At 41.4% G+C, this 24,504-nt stretch overlaps 2 protein-coding genes across 4 annotated transcripts in view; one reads left to right on the top strand and one right to left on the bottom strand.

Moving 5' to 3' along the window:
* The window catches only part of bmp2k (BMP2 inducible kinase), a 51,457-nt gene extending 39,852 nt beyond the window's left edge, over positions 1–11,605 (top strand). For all 3 annotated transcript variants that reach the window (XM_047382217.1, XM_047382216.1, XM_047382218.1), the window contains 2 exons: positions 53–157; positions 9,656–11,605. In XM_047382217.1, coding sequence (XP_047238173.1) covers positions 53–157; positions 9,656–11,028 — 1,478 coding nt within the window. In that variant the 3' untranslated portion in view covers positions 11,029–11,605. The remainder of the gene's footprint in view (positions 1–52; positions 158–9,655) is intronic.
* A 157-nt stretch (positions 11,606–11,762) lies between these two features.
* paqr3a (progestin and adipoQ receptor family member IIIa) lies at positions 11,763–22,916 on the bottom strand. The gene is made up of 8 exons (XM_047382219.1): positions 22,759–22,916; positions 20,421–20,652; positions 20,107–20,269; positions 18,232–18,387; positions 15,331–15,528; positions 15,156–15,246; positions 14,902–15,072; positions 11,763–13,515 (listed from the first exon to the last, which is right to left on the bottom strand). The coding sequence occupies exons 1-7, from the start codon at positions 22,817–22,819 to the stop codon at positions 14,930–14,932; spliced, it is 1,044 nt and encodes a 347-aa protein (XP_047238175.1). The 5' UTR covers positions 22,820–22,916; the 3' UTR covers positions 11,763–13,515; positions 14,902–14,929.
* Between the last annotated feature and the right edge of the window lie 1,588 nt (positions 22,917–24,504).

Below are 24,504 nucleotides of genomic sequence, written 5' to 3'. Positions count from 1 at the left end.
TGTATCTGTGGACGATCTGCTGATCGTCCTCTTTGTGAACCTCTCCAAACAGAGAAGCCCGAGGACAGAACAGCCAGCGCGGAAACCGACCCCACACCGTCTACAGCTCTTCCACCGGAGGATCTGTTCGGTTCAGTACCATTTGTGGCCAACGCAGGCAAGTCTTAGAGGAGTCTCTGCTCTGACGACCCTGTACTGTGGAACCACCTGACCTCAAGGCAGGAACCCACAATTCTCAGTCCAAACGGTTCCCAAGTAACAGTGTGCAGAGACAACCAGGAAGGGTGTTGTTATTCCTGCTTTAATCGGGTGGAAAATTCCAGGCAGCGGAGTTCTCCAAATGCATTTAACACTGGGCTCATTTATCACTAGTTACCACTATTCTGCTCTAACAGACATTTATGCAAGAATGCTGCGTGTTTCCCTCAGACTGGACTCTGCTCAGCAGTTGGTTTGGTCTGAATCTGCAGGAGTTAAAGGTACTGATGTGTGGGAGGTGCTTAAAGTCTCTGCGTAGATTCATTAGTGCTAAAGCAATATGAACATAACGAGCTGAAACACGTTACAGGGCTGCTACTGCAAGGGCTAAATAATTCGGATTACAACGAAATGCCAACTGGTTAAAACGTGTGTTTTTTTTTGTTTTTTTTTAGAAATCGATTCATCTCAGTGCAAACTTTATTTTTTTTTTCCCAGTGCGCGGTATAAACCGACTCCTCCACATCGTCTGGGAGCTCATTTTTCTCTCCGTCTGTTACAAGATCAGAGGTTTAAGGCAAGCATAAGATCTGTGCGTTGCAGATCATTCCCTGGAATGACAAACACGCTCCTCAATGCGTGCATATTGACCTCAGTAATACCTGCAAAGAGACTGTATAATCCAGTACCATCTACAGAGAACCCGGGTCGACTTGAGCCGCACCGTGCCACAGGCGGGTTCAGTATTTAGCAGTTTATGAACAGGTTTCTAAAGCGTGTCAAAACTCTATAATCGTTCCAGAAAAGAGGAAACAGTTTCCCAGTTTGGTGATTCTTCAGGCAGTGACTGCAGGTACATCCTGATAAATCACGATATTATTATAAAGCGAGCTGATTTCAGTAATTCAATTCAAAAAATGAAACTCTTATAAATTCATCACACAAAGTGTTATTTCTTGTCATTTTAATGATGAAACCCAAAGATTTAGTTTTTCAGTAAATTAGAATAATAAGTCAGATAAACGAAATGGTCTTAAAACAGAAATGTACGTCCATGTACTCTACCGTATTTGCATTCAATACTTCTGGTCTGGGATGAATTACTGCATCAATGCAGCTTGGCATAGAGGCGATTAGCCCGTGGCTCTGCTGAGATGTTCAGGAAGCCCAGGTTGGTCTGGTGTCTCTCGTAAAACGATTCTTTAAAGCTGGTTAGCGGGCTCTTGATGCTCAGACTCCAGCCTCAGTCCTGACCCTGGAACAGGTCTGCTCTTCACATTTCTGCAGCGCTTACGATTACTTGTTTGCTTGTGCACCTGTTTCTACCACAGTTTTTCCTTCCACCCACTTTCCATCAGTTTTCTTAGATTCAGCAGTCTATGAGCAGTCGGCTCCTCGTGTCTGCTGGACAACATGTGGACCAGAGCATGGACATAATATTTCTGTATTGAAAATCCTTTTCCTGTTCAAACTTGGGAAAAATAAATGATTAGAATATATCACTGTGTAATAAATCATTTTCCACTTATTGAATAAAATAAACGGAGCTTTTGATGATATTCTACCTCGAGATGTACCTGTAGACCACAGTTCTGTTGGTGGTACGGAGCCCGTCTCTCTCAGCCTCGGTACGGAGGACTCCACTCGTTTACGCTGACTCTCAGCGACCGCTCATCACATACATCAGAACTGGAGCCAATTGTTGCCGATGTTGCGGTCCGCTCATTCGTCTTCACCGACCAGGCAACGTTCTCGCAAAGTGTCAAATAATCAACGGCAGCAATAAGCTTCTGTGCCTCGGTTTCCTTCCTGCGTCTTAATGTGAAACGTTGCTGGTTTATTGGGCTCAATGGAAAAGCTGTTTGTTACGATGCCAAACAATATTTTCTCCACGTTGAAGGACGGCAGATCGTCCTGAAGAAGCTCAGCGGCTACAGTTAGAGTAGAAAGGCAAGACAGCAATGCAATATAACCGTGTAAGCACTTGAATGTAAGTGAGAATATTTTGTTGTCGTTTCTTTGGGAAGTTTCTGTTTCAGTCAAGTCTGGGTCAAAGGAGCCAAACCAAACAAAAAGCCCGAACAGATTTTATTTCGCTTTCATTCCTGCAGGCTGCTATGGAAGAAGTTTTGCTCCGAAACGTTGATCAGCCTTTCAGCTTTTGTCTGTTGGTTCTTGAATCCTTCTTCATTGTGTTTTTTGTTTGATTTTGTTTTTACGCATCGCATATTTGGGGTCTGAATCTTTCAGTTTGGGAGATTTTATTTGCTTTTCATGTTCTAATTGAGTCTAATTTCCTTAGAGCAGAGCTGCTTCAACCAAATCAGTCTGTTTATTTTGCACTAAATGATTCGACACACCCAGACTTCCTAGACACCCCCAAAAAAGCAGGAAATGAGCTTTTAGCATTTTCCAAAGTTTTAGTGATGAAAAAATAGAATCACATCTCTATGGTGTCATTTTGAGCCAGTCCAGGTTATAATAGCTGTACCTGTTTTGATTCCTTTTATGTCATTTTCTGAAGAGTTCATTTTCAAGCTTCTCATCTTTAAGGCTGAATGCCATCTGCAATCAGTGTTTCAACCCAGTTTGGTCTATACCAGTAACTCACTGGTCTTTGATGGATGTTTCCAGCTTGAACCAGCAGCCAGCATCACATACGTTTGGTGATGAGATAATTAAACTGTTATTAAAACGAAACAAGCTGAACATCTTGGTACTTAAAGAAAAATCTGGCTTCAGATGTCGACATCTCCGCATAAAGAGACGATGGAAATTATCTACCCAAAATGAGCTGAAACTCTTCCGTACTGAAGCTTTAATTTTGACAAAAACAAGCGTAAAACCACATCAACTCTTTATATCATGGAATAGTTACCATGACAGAACAAATGTTAGACGTTTCTATCTCGAAATAGTGAGATTTGAAAATGATCACAGACAATTGAGCTTGAGATCGATCTGTTTTCCGTCACAGAGCTTAAAGGCTCGTAATCTCCATATAACGAGACCTTATTTAGGTTGGACTCTTTCGATTTAAACGTCTATATTTCCAGGTTTTTCCAGTACGCCATGATGACGTCATAAAGGTTTCGTTGTTCTGGTAACATCTGCTTCATGCCGCCTCTCTCGATGGACGGGCTGAGGTGATGTGCAGCAGATTTTACTCCTCAAACGAGTCCCTGAGGTCTGATGAATCCTTTTATTTCCCCAACAAGTCTCAGCTCATAGTTTCTTCTTTCATTTTTGATAAATACGACCATTTTCATTGACGAAGCTTAGACATGTCCAGAGGAGTTTTCAGCCCGTCATCAGTTATTTTGTGTCTGACGGCACGTCGTCTGGCTGCATGGAGACGAATCCTTTCCGTTTCAGTTCAGTTTCTGTGTGTGTGTGTGTGTGTTTCTGTGCGCCGCAGCTCAGCGGCCTCCTCCATCGCAGCTGTCCGTTTATGTGTTTAGCCGAAGGTAAGTTGATGTTCCCGCTCACCAAACGGCTTCAGTTCCCCTCAGTTCAGTTTGTTTTTGCTCTTTTTCGTTCCTCATGTAGTGAGACAGCCATACTCAGAAACATCTTGTTCATGTTTTTGGTGGATAGAGCCAAACAAAAGGGACAAGGAGGGCCATGAACTGCACTTTACTGCAGAACCAGATTATTGTCCCAGTTGGATCTCTGAATATAATGTTATATGTTTACATTTCTGTATTTGTTGTTGATCTCAGTTTGTCTGTCACCTTTTCCCCCCTGCTGAGGAGTTGGAAACCTGATATCTGATGACTAAAACTATGAAAGCTTGTTTTCAGTTTTTACTTGACCTGAGCAGCTCCACATCACTAACATGTCTTACTTACATACATACCTTGTTTTTTTTTTGCCCTGTAACATTCTGTGAGTGTGAATGTATTTCTATAGAATGTTCCTGACAAATAAAAACGAACATTTCAAATCAAATTTCACTTTTGGTTGTTTCTTTAAGTGTCTCCACCAAGAGCAAGATGTTCCTGATGTGGCTGTCTCACTCTGAGCTCTCGTCTTTCGCTCCGAGTCCCGACAGAAACCGGTTCGGGTTTCCAACGCCGTCCTGAAAACTGTGAAATGTAGTTGAGTCATCTTCCAAGTCTGGATAAGAAAATGAAACATGAGTATGGAAAGTTTCCACAGAAAAAAATCTAAATTTCAGACAAACTAAAAGGTTTTTTTTATATTTATTTGTATTTAGATGTTTTTTTTTTTTTTATTATTGCCCAACCTACCAATCATTTAGACTTTTTGAGGTACAACGGGTCATTTCTTCGTTTTAGCGCCTCTATGGTTTTACCTCTGGGTTTTAACCTGGACCCGAGGTTCTTGAGCTGGGATGGTTCAAAAGCAACATACAGAAAATCCCTTTTCTTATATAAACCAAGCGATCGCTGTGCTTGATTTAATCTCAGATCATTATGTCCTAATTTTTCTCAGTATTATAGATTTGAACCGATCCCAGATGTCACCAAACCGGTAATATAACCCCTTAGACCTGTTTTGTTTCATAACGTGAGGTAAATGTTTTGTACTCAAATATCCACAATGTGACTAAAAATACATAGAAAAAAAGTAGTAAATTGAGTTGTTAAAATTTGAAAACTCATCCAGTCCCTGCAGGTTGAACTGAGGAACCAAGTTAAAAACGGGAACAGGAAGTGTGTTAAACAGCTTTTAGAGAAGGTAGGTCGTCGAGGTCGGGGCCTGAAACATTGGGTTAGATTTGGGCCGTCGACCATATTTGATCAGTTTATTTAGTTGTAATAGATGTAAAGTTTTATTCCAATGAGGGGCTCCTGTGCCAGTTTATATCCCCTCTTTGGGTTGGTCACAGGATGAATTACAGGACTTTATAATCGCTTAAATGCTGCGTATATTTTATTTTAATTGTAGGGTGTATTTTTGAACATTTTATATTACACCATATTTTCATAGTTCTGTTTACAGTTCTGATGCCTGTTTGACCCGGCCCAAAACATGACGGATAACTTAAAATAAGTGAGCAGCCTCTTGCTGGTAGATCTTAGTTATTGGAGATAAAAGCTACGTTTCTTTCTGAGATGATAGAAAATCATTTTATTGTTTATTAGAGCAACACATTTGCTGCTTTCTGGGTTTTTTTTTTTTTTTGGGGGGGAAAGGTTGGATAAAAACTGATCAAACCTGTTGAAGCACAAAATACTGACGAGGTAAAATGAGCTGAAGATAAGAGGAGAGATTCTTTATAAACCTAATGATGACCCAAGCGCCAAAGAAAGATCGACTGGATTTAAACTAATCTGTCATTTGGTCCGTTTGTTTTATTTTAGTTTGTGAGATGAACCGCTTGGCTTTTATTTCCAGGTATTTTCTTGGAAGATGGCATTATTTATTAGAAACTACAGCATGAGGTGAGTGAAAGGTTTCCCTTTCCACAGAGAGAAACAGCTGCAGGTTTCAGATTTAAACAGGATATAAATTTATGACCTACTTGAATTATGAAAAATTATTAGTTATTTCAAATCAACCTCTAACATGAGATCAGTGTGTTAACACAGAGTCCATAACCTTAGCAGTGGCTCAGCTTTTACCCGTTCCTGGCAGAAAGCTGTGAAGCAGTCTGCTGGTTCTGTTTTGATGAGGCGGTACCATTTGATGGTAGCAGGTCCGAAAGCTCCTGTAACGAATAAACACCCCCACATAGAAGAGGCAATGAATAAAGTTATAAATTTAGATGCAGCTAAATGTAATTTATAAATTTGGACATTTTTCTAAAGCAGATTATTTTTTTTAGACCCTAAAGAAACCCTGCAAGTTCTGGTCCAAACCCTGAGCTCCCCCCTCAGAGAGACGAGTCCAGAAGGCATCCTTGGTCCTTTCAGTGCAAAGAAGCAGCGACTACTCTTGAGTTTTCCATCCTTCCACCGTGCACTTCAGCCTCATTCTTCCAGACATCGACCCACAACTTTCAGCACCTCAGAGACACAGTAGATCTCTTCATATCCATGTTCACCATGACAGACCAGAACAGTACCCGTCCACCGATCTGATTCAGTGAACCGTGTGTTAAGAACCGGGCCTGAAGGTGGTGATCCAGCTTTTTTTCATGCTTTAAACATCTTCATGCAGTCGTTCAGCGTTGGAGGTTTAATCCTTCACTCTCCTCCTCACCTGGTAAAGTGAATCTGAGAATTAAATTAAAACAGACTGCAAACGTTCTCAAACAAATTACTTTTTTCTTTTTTACACCAGGCTTTATTCAATTGGTCCATTTGCTATTTTGCGCCCCAGTTTTGTCTTATCGTCTTATCCTTTAATTAAACTGCTGTGTATGGGTTTTTTTTTGTGGTTATTTTCAGAAATATTACAGAAAAACAAGCTTAAAATCTCAAGCTCAGTTTAATTGTATATTATTTTTCCAAAAATCTCGCACCAAAGATTTTTTGGTTCCGTTAACCCAAAGGATTCTGAGCCCTGATCAAGCCAAAGTAACTCTATGCCATCCTCTGCTGGTAGATATTTATTAGCAGCACATAATTGGGACATTAGACTCAAGTGGAGTATAGAAAATTACTTTTGCATTGTCAGTTGTTCAAAATGGGTATGAATGGATCCATGTTCTGTTTCTTACCTGGAAAAGTTGGGTCCAAATCAAATAAAAACTCCAAAGTTATGAAATGGCAGCTTGTGACCAGCACCTGTAAGGCTGATCTGTTGTTGATGCAAGATGATGAATCGCACACCTTAGCGGTGCGTTCGCTGACCTCCGCGGTGCGTTCGCTGACCTCCGCGGTCACAGTTTTAGTGACAGTAGCAGCTGCGGTTCTGGAGGTGTGGAGCCTCCTCTGTGTTTACTGCAAAGCCTTCAGAACTCCACTGGTGGTACTTTAGTTTTATTTATTTAGTATGATTTAAAAATAGTAAAGAATGACCGTTTCATTGCTTTTGGCCTCCTCACCCTCATGTTTGTGAGAATTATTACAGATTATTTAAAGCACAGTTTGTGATTTCTGATCATTTTGTTTTTTATTTTGATCACTTACATTTCTAAATAATTACTTTATCAGCACTTCGTTTTGGATCCAGACCAGGCCCAGTTTTAGAACCACTACAGGTCCGGTTTAAAGCCTGAATGCAAGAAGGTCAAGACGACAAAGGTTGAGTGAGGCTGGATTTGCAGTTTTAAAACCAAATTAGACATTAAATCATCATTTATATATAAACCCCCCCCTTTTTAAAATTTTATTTTAAAGAAATTTAGATTTTCCATTTCAGAGGCAATTCCCATTGTTCCATACAATTTTTTTCAGATAGTTTTCCAGACTGTGTAGAAACTCTGTAACAATAGAAACTTGTAAATGAGTGTTTTTAGAGTAAAACATTTTGCGGTTAATAAAAACAAGTAATCATGAAACAATTTAAAGGTGTAGAAATCTCCCGTTTGATCCATTTAGCAGGAATATTTTACTGTAACAGGACAGTTTTGGAAAATACAAGCAGGAACAGTGTTTAGGTTCGGTCTCTCTGTTCTCCACTCCCGGTTCAATTAGAGAGGAGAGATTTATGGGAAACTGTTTGTCGCACCAGATTTTCTCCTCCACAGGAGAACAATCGCTTGTTTGTTTCTTCTGAAAGATGCGACGCAGCTCGTAATCCTGCAGCTTATTTCCAGGCCAGAGGAACAATCCTCACATCTCTGTACGATTAAAGATGTTTCCATTTGCTGCCTCGCTGAGGTGAACATGATTAAAGTTCTAATCTGTGACCGGTGCCGTGAGCTGAACAGATGCACGGCTATTCCTAATATCCTCATATTCTGGACCTCTTGGTTCACGGTGCCGCCTTGTTTCCTGCTTTTGGCGGACCTGCGGTCTCGTCCTGCCAGTTTGGATCAGGATGAGGAGAGGTTTCCATGTTTCATCTTCACAGGAGGGGGTCCTCTGATTCAGAGCTTCCTCTAATAAGGAACAATAATTTCGCTTCTTCATTCTGACACGGTTTACTTTCAGTAAAGTTGGAGGCTGTCCACTCACTAATTAGGCTATTTTTTTTAGATGCCATTATGGAAATATCTTTTACATAAATCACACAAACGTTCTGGTTTTGTTCCATCGGATGCAGGAATTAAAAGGAGGGTTTTCAGGGCTTCAGGTTTTCTCACAAGAAGCTTAATCTTTTCTGGGATATTTGCTCTGAAAAGTAATTTTGTGGATCTTGGAAAAGGCTCAGCATCTTATTTCTGGGGCCTTTAAGCCCATTCATCTCACTGAGTGGTCGGAGCCACAGCAGCTTTTCCACCATATTGCTCCTCTGCTGCTTCAGTGAGACAAACTGTCGGGTAATCATTTAAAAGTCAAGTTATCCCAGATTCCGTAAAGCTGCATTTTCATGGGTTCCCGTCGGTATCATAAGGAAAAAACATGTTGACAAACGTTTATTCACCTCGAAGGTTAATGCAATTTATTTACATAAATGCGTCAAACTGTGATTTATTTAGGACACGGGTGCCCAAACCCAGTCCTGGAGTGTCTTTCAACACACCTGAATCCCATGGCTGAATTCTCTCCTCAGCACGTCATTCGGCTCTGCAGAGGCCTGCCAATGAGCCATTCATTGATTCAAGTGTGTTGGAAAAGAGATGCATCTAAAAGTTGCAGGATAGTAGCTCTCCAAGATTGGAGTTGGATGGGTGTTTATTTCTGTTAGTTTCAATAAACAATGGCTTGAAAGTTAATATAATCCAAAACAATTTTAAATAAAAAGGTTATGATATGGTCTATGCCGTCATGGGGAATGTTTAGTGGAAGGAAAAAGTGTGCACAAGCAACAAGAATAACTGCACACAAAAACATCTTACCTGGGCTAAGGAGGGAAAAAGAACCGGATTATTGCTCAGTGGTCCAAAATCGTCTTTTCAGATCAGATCAGAAGTAAAGTTTGCGTTACATTTGGAGATCAAGGTCCCACAGCCAGGAAGAGTGGAGAGGCACAGAATCCACGTTGCTTGGTTTGGGGTGCCATGTCATCTGTTGGTTTTGATCCATTCGGTTTTCTGAAGTCCACAGTCAAGGGAGCCATCTACCAGGACATTTTAGAGCACTTCACGCTTTGTTCTGCTTGACAAGCTTTATTGAGAGTCTAAATTATTTTCCACCAGGACTTGGTACCGGCCCACAACTGCGAAAGGTACCAATACCTGCTTTGATGGCCTTGGTACTGCTGTATCAACCAGCAAGCTGGTATGACTTTAGATGTCAAGAAGAAATTGAGACCCACCAGACAAGCTGAAGGTCGCTGTTAAAGCAACCTGAGCTTCCTTTACACCTCAGCAGAGCCTAAGCCCTTTTTTTTATTAAGATACTGAAATAAAATTTACAACGTTCAAACATCTGAAGGGTCTGGGAGAAAGTGAGGCATAAGCTTTTTTTTTTATGTTGAATTTCTGTCTTTTCTGCAGGAACCGGCGTGATGACGAGTGAGCAGCCTGTGGAGGAGGTTCCTGCCAACATCCCAACTCTCATCCAGGATCCACAGCCGATCAAGGAGCCCAAACCAGGAAAGAAGAGCAGCTGCAAACTCGGCGATGAGTCTGACAGTGACTTTGAGTCCGACCCGCCTTCTCCAAAAAGCAGCGAGGATGAAGAGCAGGAGGAAGAGGAGGCCTTGAACAGCGAGCACGGTGAAGACACTGAGCCGGAGAATCTGGGACAGAGGCCTCTGCTGATGGACTCTGATGAAGAGGAAGATGAGGACAAACACAGCTCAGATTCAGACTGTGATGCCAGCAAGGTCAAAAGTCGCACAAAGAAACCCGGAGCCACTAAAGTAGCCAATCCAGATACTTCCAGGAGTCCTAGGACAAGTCTCATCAACCCTCCAGTGTCGCCAAGCGGAGCGAGAGCCACAGAAGGTGTGGACGTGTTTGGCGCCGTCCCTTTTGTTGGAGGAGCTTCGCCTGTGGGGCACTTGGAGAGCACTGATATCTTCACCAAAGCGCCTTTCAGGCAGGTTAGCCAAGAAGGGCTGGCTGCAGATGAGTTTGATGTTTTTACAAAAGCCCCTTTCAGCCGGAATGTGTCAAAGTCTGGAAGGAGCGGCAGTGACGTCCCAATGGCCCAGACACCACCCATATCTCCCGAAGACACTGACGTCTTCGGCTTCTCGCCTTTCCATCCGGGCCACACCGAGCCTCCTCCCACCACCTCCAGAAGTGCAGAAGACATCTTCCAGTCGCCATTCGAGGAGCCGGGAAGTCTGCACCAGAGGCAGAAGCAACGCAGCCTGCAGAAGTTGTCATCCCGCCAGAGAAAAACGAAGCAGGAGCCGACGGTGGGAGGCAACAACGGCAAGCGGCACCATGGTACCCCAACCGGAGGACGCAAGAGCAACAAGCCGACCTATCGCACTCCAGAGAGGGTCCGCAGGCACAAGAAGGTGGGCCGCAGAGATTCTCAAAGCAGCAACGAGTTCCTGAGCACCTCCGACTCCAAGGAGAACATCAGCGTGGACATCAGCATGGCTGAAGGGAAAGACAAGGCAGCACCTCTGCCGGTGGACGATGCTCTTTTAGACCCGTTTGGGGCCAAACCGTTCCACCCTCAAGACGGCAGCCGCCTCGGCCAGTACCCCGCCCTCAGTGACGGTAGGAGCGACATGAGCGCCGCTAACGGGAAGTCGTGGAGCGGCGGTGAGAGCATGATCATGGATGATTTCGGAGCGGTGCCCTTTACAGAACTGGTGATTCATAGTGGACCGCAGCAGCCAGTGACGCCTTCGCAGCCGCTGGACCTCGACCCTTTTGGAGCAGCGCCCTTTCCCTCCAAGCAGTAACTAATGTGTCTTCCAGCTCTGCCAGTAGCAGTTAACCCTGGGCTCCTTTGGTTTGGGATCATTTCTCATGATATATATATATATATATCATGAAATATCTGCCTTTCATGCTGCATCTTAACACTTTTAAACCGAGAGAACCGGGTCAGAACTTGTACTGTGATTATAAAGTTAATACTGGGCTGCAAAAAGCTCTTTTATAGTCTGCCTTCTAAACGTTTTTAGCACCAGAAAGCCTTACCTGAGCTGGGCCCGCCCTGCTTCACAGTACCTCAGAAAGAAACGGTTCTGCCGCATCGTTTGGGAGCAGCTTTTAACCACTTTGTCTCGTCCTTATTAGGTTTTATCTATGCATATTTTCCCTGCAGCCAAATGTGGAACGGGTGCTCTATATTTCACTAGAAGGGAATTTTTTTTATTGTACCTTGGAACTTTTAATTTGATGCCATTAATTTTTAAGCTCTTATCTGGTCTTGTTTGTAGCAGGAAATCTGCACAATTATTGGTTATTTTCTTTTTTTATGAACTCAAAGTTCTGTTAGAAGTAAAAAAAAAAATAAAAACACACAAAGCTGCATCCAGTCACTTGTAGAGGATTTCTGTTCAAATGCAACCAAAGAACCAACATTTGGTACCTCTGGAGCATTTCGATGAATTCTGACTATATTCAGTTTTCTTGGTGGGTTTGTTGGCTCTGAACCTGTGAGACTCACTGTATTAAAAACTAATTTAGCTACAAAAGTTTTGTTTTAATAACCAAACATTGTTTCCATCAGTGTCAAAAGAACAGAAATTCGGCATTAAAACGAATCATTTACAAACAGTAGATAGAAAAGATTTTTACAGATACATTTACAGACAGTTTTAAGACCGATAATAATTTAAAAACTTGTTTTTTGCTTCCTTAAAACAACAGAAAACATTCATTCCAAAATGAGCCTGCTGTCATTTAACTCCATTGCTGTTAAATGATGACAGACTAACATGCATTCAGGCCCAACTGTGACTTTAGAGACAAACACTGAAGTTCTGAGGCTGCAGAGGAGCTGCTGCTCATCTGCATTAAAGCTAAAACGACGTTACAATCCCAGATCTCATCTCTACCTGAGGAGCTGCTGGGTGAACAGTTGAATTCAGCAGCTAACATTAAATAGTGTTGTGACTTTTTCCCTCTTTAGTCGCTTAGCAGCAGAAATGTTCAATATTTGTGTAACCATCTTCTAATTTCCCACTTATTTACAGCTTAAATTGATTATTTCAAAGTGTGCTATGATGACACCTTGCAGCACCTGCGGACACACCACAGCGCTTTACACTAGAGCCACATTCGCCCAATCGCAATTCAATTCGGTATTATTTATATAGCGCCAATTCACAACACATGTCGTCTCAAGGCTCTTCACAACAGTCAGGTTCATACATTCCAACCATTGAACAGTGCAGTCGGAGTTAACTTTGCCAACGTTCATACATTGTTACACAGATCGTCGTATGAATTTGACTGAATAACGTTCCTGTTTGGAGGGAAACTTAGATTTGGAAAACCTAAAAAGAAAGGAAGCCTCTATGGAGGTCGAATGGCTTGTTTTAAGACAAAGAAAAGTGCTTTCTGCTACATAAAAGCTGGTTGTTGAAGCTGAAGACGTCAGAGGAAAGTAGAAGGAAGGTCAAGGTGGCAACGAGACCATTAGACTGTAATGAAAACATTTCAGCTACCACCCAGCCTCTGCAGTCACAGTAACTGGTTAACATGTAGGCGCTGCATTATGGAATGAAGTGCTTTAAACACTAGAACATTGCACATCACCCTACAGGAGCTAGAACATCCTACTTTAGATCATTACAGCTGAAAACACTGATTCTTTTCTGCTCAGAGGAAGAAGAAGCTCCCAGAACGATCATCAAACATGGACCAAATACAGGATCAATAAAATCAATACAGATGTGTCTGAATGTAGCAAATACTGCCAGTTAGGCTGCTGAGGCGTTTCAGTTGGGTCAGAGTCTCAGTAGTGACCTCTAGAGGCAGAGCTGCTTGTCATTTCCTTTAAAAACAGTAGTAAAACAAAGACAAAGGGAAGGAGGATGTTCACCTCAAACACACGAAGCTCTGAAGCTAATATTAATTTAGGAACATCAACACCATCCCAAATAAAACCATAAAAATCTGGTTAATAACGTGAAACAAAAGTTCTGCTTCTCAACACTTTTAACATCCTTTAACATTATTTATGCTGCATTAAAAAAACAGATTCAAATTATCCTTAAAATCAAAAACATGCAGACAAGATGTTTAAATTTCCCTTCATCTGATCAGTGAAGAAAATACAGAGAACTGAGAAAAGAAGCTTCATTGTTTCCAGGCTCTGTCCCCGACCAGGAACTGGTTTTACACCAGTCTTATCATAACTGAGACGTGTCACCTCGCATCCTGAACTGGTTCCGGTCTGCAGCCCCTCTGGTGGTCTCTGAGTCCATTGGATCAATCTAAGATTGGTGAAAAAAATAAACAATTATTTCTGTGTTCTGCTGCTGTGCCTTCTTAAAAGACTGACCGCTGTAAAATTATCTGCCATATTTAAAAATGTGGCTAAAAACCACGAAGAACTCTGAAACCCGAGAGTTTAGACATGTTGCGGTTTTAAATGCGATCAGTTTTAATCAGACTAGATAATAACTGCAGTTCATTTTAGGATCACAGTTAATGGAGATTCAGAGGGAGGAACAGATGGTTCCTACATATTAAGATGAACTTAAATTTGGAGCATTTAAGACATAAACAGGTAAACTTCAGATGTCGTGTAAATAAGGTAATAAATGAGACAGCAGGGTCTTCTGGTCGAAGATTTTCAGGTTTCTTCGTTTGTCCATGGAACATCTCCAGGAGCATCCGTAAAGCTGTGGTTTCCAGTATGAACGCAACACCCGAGGAGGCAGAAGAAGACATTCTGGGAATTTTTATTTTCCGAGGTGGACCTGAACCTTTGAGGGAATCCGAGTAAAGGGATCTGATTGGACCAACTCGTTTAAGGAACTTCAGATATTTAATTAGAGAAAAAGAATAAATTAAGGAAATAACATTTCTAAAATGCGTTTGGGTTGGCTTGGTAAAAACAAGGTTGCTACACATTCTCTACGTCAACAAGCCACATTTCTCCAAACATGGTTCTCGCTCCTTTGTCGGCCATTTTTAAAGTAGAAATTCATAAGTTCATGTTATATTTGATGCCGATATTTCTACAGAGGTCAGACTTTAAATATGGAACCTACAAAAAACACAACTGTAGGGAAGTCAGGAACAACAATCAGGGAAAAAGGATGAATGATGTCAGGATGGATGATAGACGATCAAATTAATTAACTGATTAATAACCAGTAGCAAGAGGCAGTTAATAGTAAATTGTTAACTGAATTTAAACCAGGTGGAGCTAACGCTAGGCCACCAGAGGAGTTCTGGATAGAGCATAATTACATCTTAAATGTTTGAGAGTTCGTATGCTCCAGTTAACGATTATTTGATCACTAAATTAGTTGATGATTATTTCAATAATCCATTAATCTGATTAACTGTTTCAGCCCTAGAATAAATAGAAGAATGGATAAATAGTTAGATGAATAAACAAATGAATGGTTGAATAGATGCATGGATTATTAGTTAGATGGATGAATAAAATCATTTATAAGATGTTATTTTTTTTAAATAACCAATTTCCATATCTAAATGTCCTTTTCCTGCTGTGACACCAAAACCTAACTACCTTCAGCTCCAGTTAAGACACATTTCTAAAGATGTTTGTTTCTTTCTTCCATCGGTCCTGAATCGCTGCTCTCCAACATTTAGGAAACATACAGCCAGAGGTTCTGACATCTTACATTCAGAGTCGGGTCCTGCTGTTCAGAACTAAGTGTGTTGTGGAGCGTCGGGACAGGGCTGACTGTGTCTGTACGCCATGATGAAGCCAGACGACTGGTGCCACCAGTAGAACATCAGCACCAGCAGTAGGTGCCACACCTGGTGGCTGGAACCCAGGTAGTTCAGCTGACCTGAGGCGGCATCGGAGGAAAACAGTCATTTAACTGCAAATTAAAGACAAACGGAGTCACAGAGGAAATCCACGTGGTCTCACCTGGGAAGTAGCGCTCAGGAACCTTAGAAACATGGAAAATAAGAGCCAGAACTGCAATGAAGTACATCCCAAGGATTCGTGGAACAAAAGCCTGAAGAGTAGAAATAATTCTTTAAAATGTGTCAAAAATAAACAAGTCCGAGCAGAAAGAGACACTGAAACCAAAGCGCTCCACCTGGACGAGCTCGGAGGAGAAGCCTCCAGTGATCCAGATCCAGTGGACGGTCGGGATGAGGCCGTATCCGGCCACGGAGCAGAAGATGAGCGAGCGCAGCTGCTTCCACTGCTTGCTGAGGTAGAGAGGATGGATCTGAGCGAAGAACACGGCCAGGATCATGGCCAGAACCGTCACCAGGTACACCTGCCGCCAGTACTGGAACCAAGAGGACAGTCATGAGTTAGACCCATCATCTTGACCTAAGGCTTTCTCCAAAACCGACACAAACAATTAAAGGCTTGTTTTTTTTATACCTTGAATGGAACTTTTATGTATGTATTTATGGGATTTTAGGTGACAGACCAACACAAAGTAGTGTATAAACCTGAAGTGGAAGTAAGATGTGAAACGTACAGCTCTGTAGGTTTAGAGTGGTTGACCTTCTGGAAGGTGAACCTCTGCCTCGGTCTCCCGTCTTCTGCAGTTTCTAACAGGTTTTCTTCCAAGACTGTCCTGGATTTATCTCCATCCATCTGCCCATCAACTCTGACCAGCTCCCCTGTTCCTGCTGAAGAACAGCATCTCTGCAGCACGCTAGGTGATGGGTCTAGTGTTTCTAGAGCTAGTTTTCCTCCATGAACACGTCTTGTTAGGCCAAAATTGTTTGATATTTGTCCATAAAGGTCAGATTTATGGTTGTCCTCTCGATAGATTCTCCTACCTGATCTATTGTTCTCTGCAGCTCCTCCAGAGTTAACATGGGTCTATCGGATGCTTCTCTGAAAAATGCCTGGCCGCTGATGGATTGAACAGAGCTTTGAGGGATGTTTAAAGCTTGAGAACTATGTGACCTCTGAAGGCAACTGGTTGCACTGGATTTCCATCAGGGGAACCATCAGTGATCTTTTTCCTTCCACTTCACAATTATCCCCACTTTGTGCTGCGTCTATCCTATAAGATCCCAATAAAAGATTACAGTTAGTAGAAATGTGACTAGAAACTGTAGCTGTGATCATCACAGCTATGGCTGGAAACCAAGGATCTCCGTCTGTTACGCCTCTAAACAGAACCATGTCTTTCATAATAAAATGTTTTATATATTTATTAATGAATTAGATCTCTAGGAGCCTGTTTTTAAACATTTTTCAGAATTAATTTTGGAGTAAATAGGAGCAAATGAAGTGAAGATGGGAGAATGAAAACAAAGCTTGTTTGTCCTTCATCTTGGCTGCGTTTCTTCTTTGCATGTGTTAAGAAAGCTCTCCCACTGTTTCAGCCGTTATCACAGATATGCAGGGAACCTGTCCTCGGATCTGCGCTTGGTATTTAAACTTCTATAAGTAGCTGCTGAAAGTCTGGACAGTCTCGTCTCGGTCCCTTCTGTCCGCGTGTGTGGATGCAGGCCTCCGTCCAGTCACACGTCCTCGTTCGACGAGTCCTGCTGAATTTCACAGTGAATAAATTTGCACCCGGAACAAGGCCCCCGGCTCAGCCGCAGCCAACATTTTTTTCAGGCCCTCCTCCTCACAGACTCCCATCTTCTCCAAATCTGCGTCCCTCAAAAGACTCGGACGAGACAAGAGTTTGACTGGCTAAATATAAAAATCTGTTTTTCTTCAGGGACTTGGCTTGCCACTGGAGTGGAGCCACCCAGAAGCAAAGCCTCCGTCTTGGCGTGGACGAAGGAGGAGGTGGGAGGGAAGGAAGGAAGGGGGGCTCCTTTGCCGAGAAGGCTCCTGGACTTGGAGTGTCATATGGTGAGGAACAGGAGTGGTGGACCACTCCGTGAACGTAGCCATCTGGTTTGGTCTGGAGCAGATTTCAGCCGCGTTCTGGGGGCAAAATAACCCGGCGCTTCCAATATGCGGGGGAAAGCGAGCATCCCGGAGCGGAGCCAAACGTTTCAGGGATAAAAAAAAAATAAAACCGTAGTGGTGGGCGGTTGGAATGAGGAGCTGAAACCGGCTCGTGTCATCGGAGGCTGTTTTCCAAACGGATGAGAGCGGCGAAGGTGTTGTGTTGCTTCTTCACCAGGAACAATGAGTCAATGAGCGGATCCAGACTGAAACGCTCGCTTTATTCAATTACTGCTCCTCAGCCTGCAGCACTCACTCACAACCAGGCCTGCTTCATTATGTGCATCTGATACGTTTCACATTAAAACCAGATGCTTCTATAAACTACTGATTTCATGTTTAATACAAACCAAGAAAAGGTAGTTCCACAAACATATCACAACAAAGAGGTTTTTAGTCAGGCTGCTTTAAATCCGTTTTTCTTTATTTATATTTTCTCTTATAACCAGACTTCTCTGCATCCATTATTTTCCACTGGAACAAGGAATGATTCAGGAGGAAAAATCAAACATCCCTCAGCATCACTTTCTTGGTCATTTTTGGGGAATTCCTGGATGCTCCTTTGAGTTCTGGGTCGGATCTGGGGTCTCCTCTTAGTAGGAGCTGCCCAGAAAACCTTCAAAAGGACCAGGTGGGAAAAGCGACCAGATGCCTGAATGACCTCCGCTGACTTGAAATATCTCCGTGGGATAAATTACAGTATCGTACAGTAAGACGACGACAATATGGTTTATCATCTGACAAGGTCAACATAAAATAAGGTTATACTAACATCTGTGAGTCTCGTTTGCTTTTTATAGATTTGAAATATTAGAGGATTGTTTTTTTCTCTCGAACATTCATAGTTCTACTCAATCATTGCTTGGTAATACCTCAGCACCTCCTGAATGACAGCAGCAATGCATTTTCACTCAGTGAAAACGTTAAGCTTTAACCTGAGAAGCCTCTTAGTTGAACTCCACAGATGAGAAGTGAAAAATAATAATATCGGTTTCTGCTTACTTGTAAAAATTAGGAACTAGGAGTGCAACAAGATCTCGTGACGAATCGGGGATGTACTTACATTATTACAGTAGAAAGTGTAAAAGACTCCAGGAACGTAGCATCCCAGGATGCCGATAGAAATGCCGGCATAGTCCAGCGCCATCCAGCGGCGGCTGGTCTTCTCTGAGCGATGGCAGCAGAACAGGTGGTAGCCCACGGAGCAAAGCATGCACAGCTGAGGATTGAAATGGACAGCAACACACTCCATCAGGAATTAGAGCCACAAAGACATTTCATTATCCAGACTAACATCGTTTCTGGCAGATTGGAGGACTCAGATTTGGTTTAATTTGCTAAGAACATCCAGCAGAACTTTGCACCGGGGTCCATAATCACTCAGATTAAAGCAACAGCGGGTTGATATTTGGCTCATCCCAAATCATCGTATTGTGATAACAGAGCTGGAAAAGTCAAGCTGAGATTGAACTTTTTGGACTTCTTCAAAGCACATCTGCAGTCTCGCCTGAAACCACGCAGACATCGAGAGGAAAATCACTGCTGCTTCCTTCAGGTAAGCTCCACACATCCAGAACCAGAACTACGGTGGAAGCAGCTCTGCGGGTGCTGAATTAAGAATATGTGACACATTTCATGATTATTAGCAGCGATGCTCCAATCAACTGTCCAGTGATCGAAATTGTCCATTTTCCCTTGTTTTAGCTCTGATGGCCGATCAACAAGTCAAACAATAAAAGAAAAATCTGATGAAGGTTAGGGACATACACTCTGATGTATAAATTCTTACATTTATTTGCTAAATTTAAATCTACTTCATCTGTTAAGGAACATGGAGTACATATATTTTTTATTTTAATGCCAGCTTCAGAATGTGATTGTCAGACTTGAATGAAAACGGAGCATCTGTATCCCCAGAGAGAGTCGGATCGCTGCATCTCTACTAGCTGTTTCACCTGAATGACAACAAGGTGGAAATTAGCATGTGTGGCTGAAACTGGCCTTTTCTCACCACAGACTAGGTGCTCTTGCTGATTCTCCACTCTAAAAACAGCATCTTTATTCGATTTAGCATTAAATAAAAAACTTTCTGCTTAAATACATTTTTTTTGGTTCATCGTTACTGAATTCATGTTGTGTTTTTCAGGTCTGGAATGTCTTTGGATTCACCTCTGTTGCTTCCTGCAGTTCCTTCCCTTTCATTAATAGTATGAACACTTTTTGTTTGGGACTCGTTGGAAAAAGTTAACTTGAACCTAAGACGGATCAAACCCAAACCCAAGATTTACCTTTAAGAGTTTATTAGACCTCGGGTAATTGATTGGGGGGGGGGCACAAGTGAACTACCAGATACCTGTATGCTTACATGAAGCTGGGTGAGTAGTTTCGTGTAAATGTTTTATTCAGTCCTAATTACAAGTGACGTACAAGTTAATATTTGTTTTGATGGATCATAAAAGTTTATTGTTTAAATTTGAAAATAAATACACAAAAATCCATGAGCACGGCTCATTTGGAGACTCAACACAGAACAAAACCAACTCAGTGGCTTCATTTGTAGATTTAAATCGCTACACCCTCAATTTTTACTATTTTGACATTACTTTTGTTCTCCTATTGTAACTCCTATCACACAACAACTAAAGCAGAAAGGACGTTTGATTGAGGTGTGTTGTGTGTGTGAGGGTGGAGACACAACGGGATAGTAAGCTGCTGTTTAGCTTAGTACAGAAACTATATCAACATACTGAGGATGGCTAACAGCAACTAAGCATATTTCCAAAGAAAGTTCGTTAGCCATCAAGAAAATCGCAACACTGAATAAATCTGCCATTGTTGTTTAGAAATAAACGGAATGAGGGAAAGTCTTGCTCACATTATATTCACCAATGCTGTCAGCTTGTTATGATGTAAGCCACATCATAACTCAGCATCATACCTGGAAGCAGAACAACCCGATGGAGTAGATGACGTAATCCTCTCGGGAGGCACCGATGGATGGGAGCACCGACGCCATGTTGTACACCCCGACACAGAAGAAGAGCAGGAAGCCTAACAGATGGCTCCAGATATTCACCGTCTCATTGGACAGGATGAAGAGGCTGCGTAGAAATCAGTTCAGTGAAAACAAAAAGGCAGAGTTTCACTGTTGGTTTCCAGGTATAATTTTCCAGTTTAAAGCATATTTTGTCCTTATTAAGGCCCGCAGACAAACTTTGAGGAATGCAGATTGGAAACATTTTTGCATCTCACCTCTTAATGCACAGCCTGGATGGCAGGTAGGCTCTGTATCCATCTGTGATATATGGATTATCTCTCAGAAACACCGGGATCTGTTCATACGTGTACAGCCTGATGCCTCTGGGCACCAGTACAGGCCAGTACTGGTAACCTCCCAGCTCGATGTAATGTGCAGTTTGGGCATTTTTCTGTGGCTTCTGAGACATGGCTGAGCCAGCCGAGTCAGTTTTAACCTGACTTGAAGCTGAACATAAAAACACACACAAATAAAACATAAAAATAAAAAGCTCGATGGTTAACTAAGTGACTCATTAAAAAGCAACAGATAAGAGCCAAGATGTGATAATATGTTTATGACACCATGATTTACATAAGATTTCATCAACCTGAGCAGTCACTGGAAGCTGTTCATTGACACAGCTTTTATTATTGACACTACAAGGGTCCTAAACAAGTATTACGAATAAAGGAATTAGGGATGAACGATATATTGTCATCTCAGTATCAGGTGTGCACAAATTGAATATCACAACAGACTTTTTGAAATGCAACTTTTATATTCCAAGCCCTGATTGGTCGGTGTCGTTGGTAGGCCGCTTCTTCTGCTCTCAATATATTTTTAAAAATTAACAAATGACTATGTATGTGTTACAGTCCTTAAGGTCTGGCGTCATAAAAAACTGGAAATCAAAATTGGCCAAAAAAAAAAAAGGAGACTGATCATGACATCCCAACATAATGACTACAGCTATTCTAGTGTGTCAGGGTTACTTTTACTGCAACATCACTGGTAGACGAGTGCCCCAAGGGGTCCAATAATTAATTATTAAACTGAAACTAGGTCAGGTTGTCTTCAGCTCAACAGTGCAGCAAATGGGGATGATTTGCTCCTCAGTGCAAACAAAACGTCTGCATAGTGTAGCACGAGGTTACCTAATGTTATTGGGCCATTTTGGGTAAAAATGAACGGTAGCCGGGCTTAGCTGGAGGTCAAATAGTTGTATGCCCAAGTTTCAAATGTGGAGAAAGGTGACAATGGAACATTATGTACTTAAAGCTGCGTATTTTCCTATACCAATGAAACACAATAAAGAAATGCAATATATGATGAAGATATGATGGGGTACTTTAATTATGTCAGTAAACTGCATTATAAACAATGAAAGAAGGTGAATTATCAATACATTTATAAGGAAGATCTTGACCATCTAGTCAGTTGAGAATGTTGCTGCAAAAATTTTAACCAACACACAAGAGAGTACATTACTGCAGTTTTAATATCTTTACATTGGCCTACGGAACATTTTTTAAGTTATTTTTAGGCTCTAGTGACCTTTGTTATTTCACAAGGTATTTCTTTAGACAGTAGTCAGACAGGAAATGGTCCAGTTAAGGGGCACAGAAAGCGTCAACGGGCCAGGGTTCAAACCCGCGACAGTCTGCGTCGAGGACTGAGGCTACTTTTAAGAAGCCACTGAAGACTCATTTACTCAGACTGGCTTTTAACTACTTTTATGCTGAATGATGCTACATACTTTCTGTTTTCTTATATGCGTTTGTCTTCTGTGATGCAAGCACTTTGTGGTTTTTGACCTGTCAACGGTGCTATATAAATAGTAAAATGTCACATACCTAGTCTACAGAATCTCTGGGTATGCACTGATCACAAATCTCCTGCTCTTTCACATTTATCTGACTGCCAAATCAATTGGATTTAGCAGCTATAAACTCTGTATTACTGCTTATTTTTTGGTCTATCTAAACCTTTTTCTCCCATTAATCAAGTTACACACTATCCCCCATGTTTCAGATGACCCTAAGCAATCTGGAAACTGGAGAACATTGTCTTAGTTAAATTCTGTACAAATAAAATTAATTTCCTTGGAGTTGAAGTAAATGATTGAGTTGGAGTAAACTGTTCACTGGGGACACGATAAAATGTTGACTCTTCACTTTAATTTTATAATGACTAATATATTACGTTTTACTCGCAAAGATCCACTCATATGGATAAAGAATATCAGGTTTATGAATATTAAATATATCTTGCTCATCTGAGTACTAGGGATTACGTAAAACCTAGCCAATGTGTTTCGTACCAATTAGTGTAAGAACAATAAAACATGTTTGTTTTAAACAACTTTATAAGCAGAGTGTTCCTTCAAGAATAACTAAACTGAGAGCAAATTCAATTTGAGTCTAATAATGCAAAACGTAGCAATATTAACCAAATTAATCTAAAATCGGTACAACTTTCAAAACGGTTTGGCGTCTAGCGGCTAACTGGAGCTAACCAAGCTAGTTAGCATTTTTGCTTTGTTTATAGCGTATACATTAAACACAAACTTACCTTTTAACTTGGTGTATTTGTAGTTTGAACCATTTTGTGGCTTAAAATACGAACTACGCATTTGTACAGATGTATTAACATTTAATTAAACATAAAAAAGAGTCTTTAAAATTCTTCTAAACATCTTCTCTTACTAAGACGCCATCAGAATTAAAGGACCCCTTCAGCGTGCCCAAACACTGCCTGAAATAAAACATGTCAATAAAAGCTGCTAAAAATGCTGCCCAAATTCTCTATTTATTTAAAACAATATTTATTTAAGAAAAATGCAAGGACAAATACAGTGCCTCACAAAATCATTAAAATGCGTAACCCTTTTTCAAATTTTGTCACATAACTACAAACTTAAAATTTATTAGGAAATCTTTCTTGAAAATGATTAGAGCATTTATTTTTTTATTTTACAGCAAAATACTTGAAAAGTGTTACTTGTTCTTGCATTCAACCCAGTGAATTATACTTTGTAGAACCTTTCGCTGAGACTACATCTCTACCAGCTTTCCACATCTAGAGAGTAAATAGTTTGCCAATTCCTCTTTGAAAAATAGTCCGATTGGACGGAAAGCATCTGCAACCATTTGACACAGAAGGCCATTTCTCTAAGCCACTCTACAAAAGTTCTACTTTCTACATTCCAGCTGGTTGATTGGGAGGCATGCCAAGAAAAAGGCTTTTCTGTCCTACCACCACAAACAGAAATGTGTGGACTTTGCTTAAAGCCACTAGATCTTTACCTGGAATCAGGTGCGTTGTCAGAATGACACCAAGGCTGATGTTATTTTTCACCCATGAGTGTGGTGTGAAACATATACCAGCAGTTAAGAAAGGTGGATAATCTGTGATGCTGTGGGCTGTTATGACATCATAAACTATTTGAAGTACCATTGCGTTTGAAAGACATATCTGGTGGACTTTGCCTGTCTTTTAGCAGGATAAAGATCCACAAATCATGACTCACCGGACACAGATTGAATCTACTTCCATTTTAGTCTGCAGAGCTAAATACCATCTAATCCTAAATAAAAAAGAAAACCTGTGGGTGAGCTCAAGAGAATAGGACATAAGAGAGGAGCCAGGACTCTGGATGATAAAGGAGGAACAGTAAAAGATCTCCTCAACCCGTGAAATGTTATAGAAGATTAAGTGCTGTCCTATTGGCTGAAAGAGGATTATACAGATGTGATTCACTTAAGTGGTTCAACAAAGAGGAAAAGTCTAAAAATGGGGCTAAAATAGAGTCAAAAATCATTGACAGACCTTTAGAAAGTCTTAAGAACTGTTAATGAATACCAATTCAAAAGATTACAATAAAGTGCGACTGCTTGAAAGGAAAACATATAGAAATGAGGGGTAGTTGATCGGTGCTGGTCTTGTCTCCTGTACCTCCCCTTGCTGCATCGCACGCCTGTCTTACACCTTCCCAATGCAGACTGTCATCAGGAATCCTCATCAGAGCGAGAGTCCTCCGCAGACATCTCAGGTGTGAGGGATGTTAGTGGATTCCCTCCGGAGGGAAGTCACACTCTGCGCTCCCTCGGCTGTTTACACCCCCACTTTAATTGCCTCATTCTCAAGTGAAAGTGTGCTCTTCATTATCACTTCTAATACACCTTTCAGCACATCCACTGTGGCAAAGTGTCAGCTGCCATGCCAAGTTAAGACTGTAAGCCGTGCATACAAGGGCAAGAAAAAGGAATCTGCTGCTTCCGTTATCTCTGGGAATGTCCCTAATTGATTTTACTGGAC

This window comes from Girardinichthys multiradiatus, chromosome 12, assembly GCF_021462225.1.
Source record: "Girardinichthys multiradiatus isolate DD_20200921_A chromosome 12, DD_fGirMul_XY1, whole genome shotgun sequence".
Lineage (NCBI taxonomy): Eukaryota > Metazoa > Chordata > Actinopteri > Cyprinodontiformes > Goodeidae > Girardinichthys > Girardinichthys multiradiatus.
The sequence above is the reverse complement of the archived record's forward strand: the minus strand, read 5'-3'. Positions and strand labels throughout refer to the sequence as shown.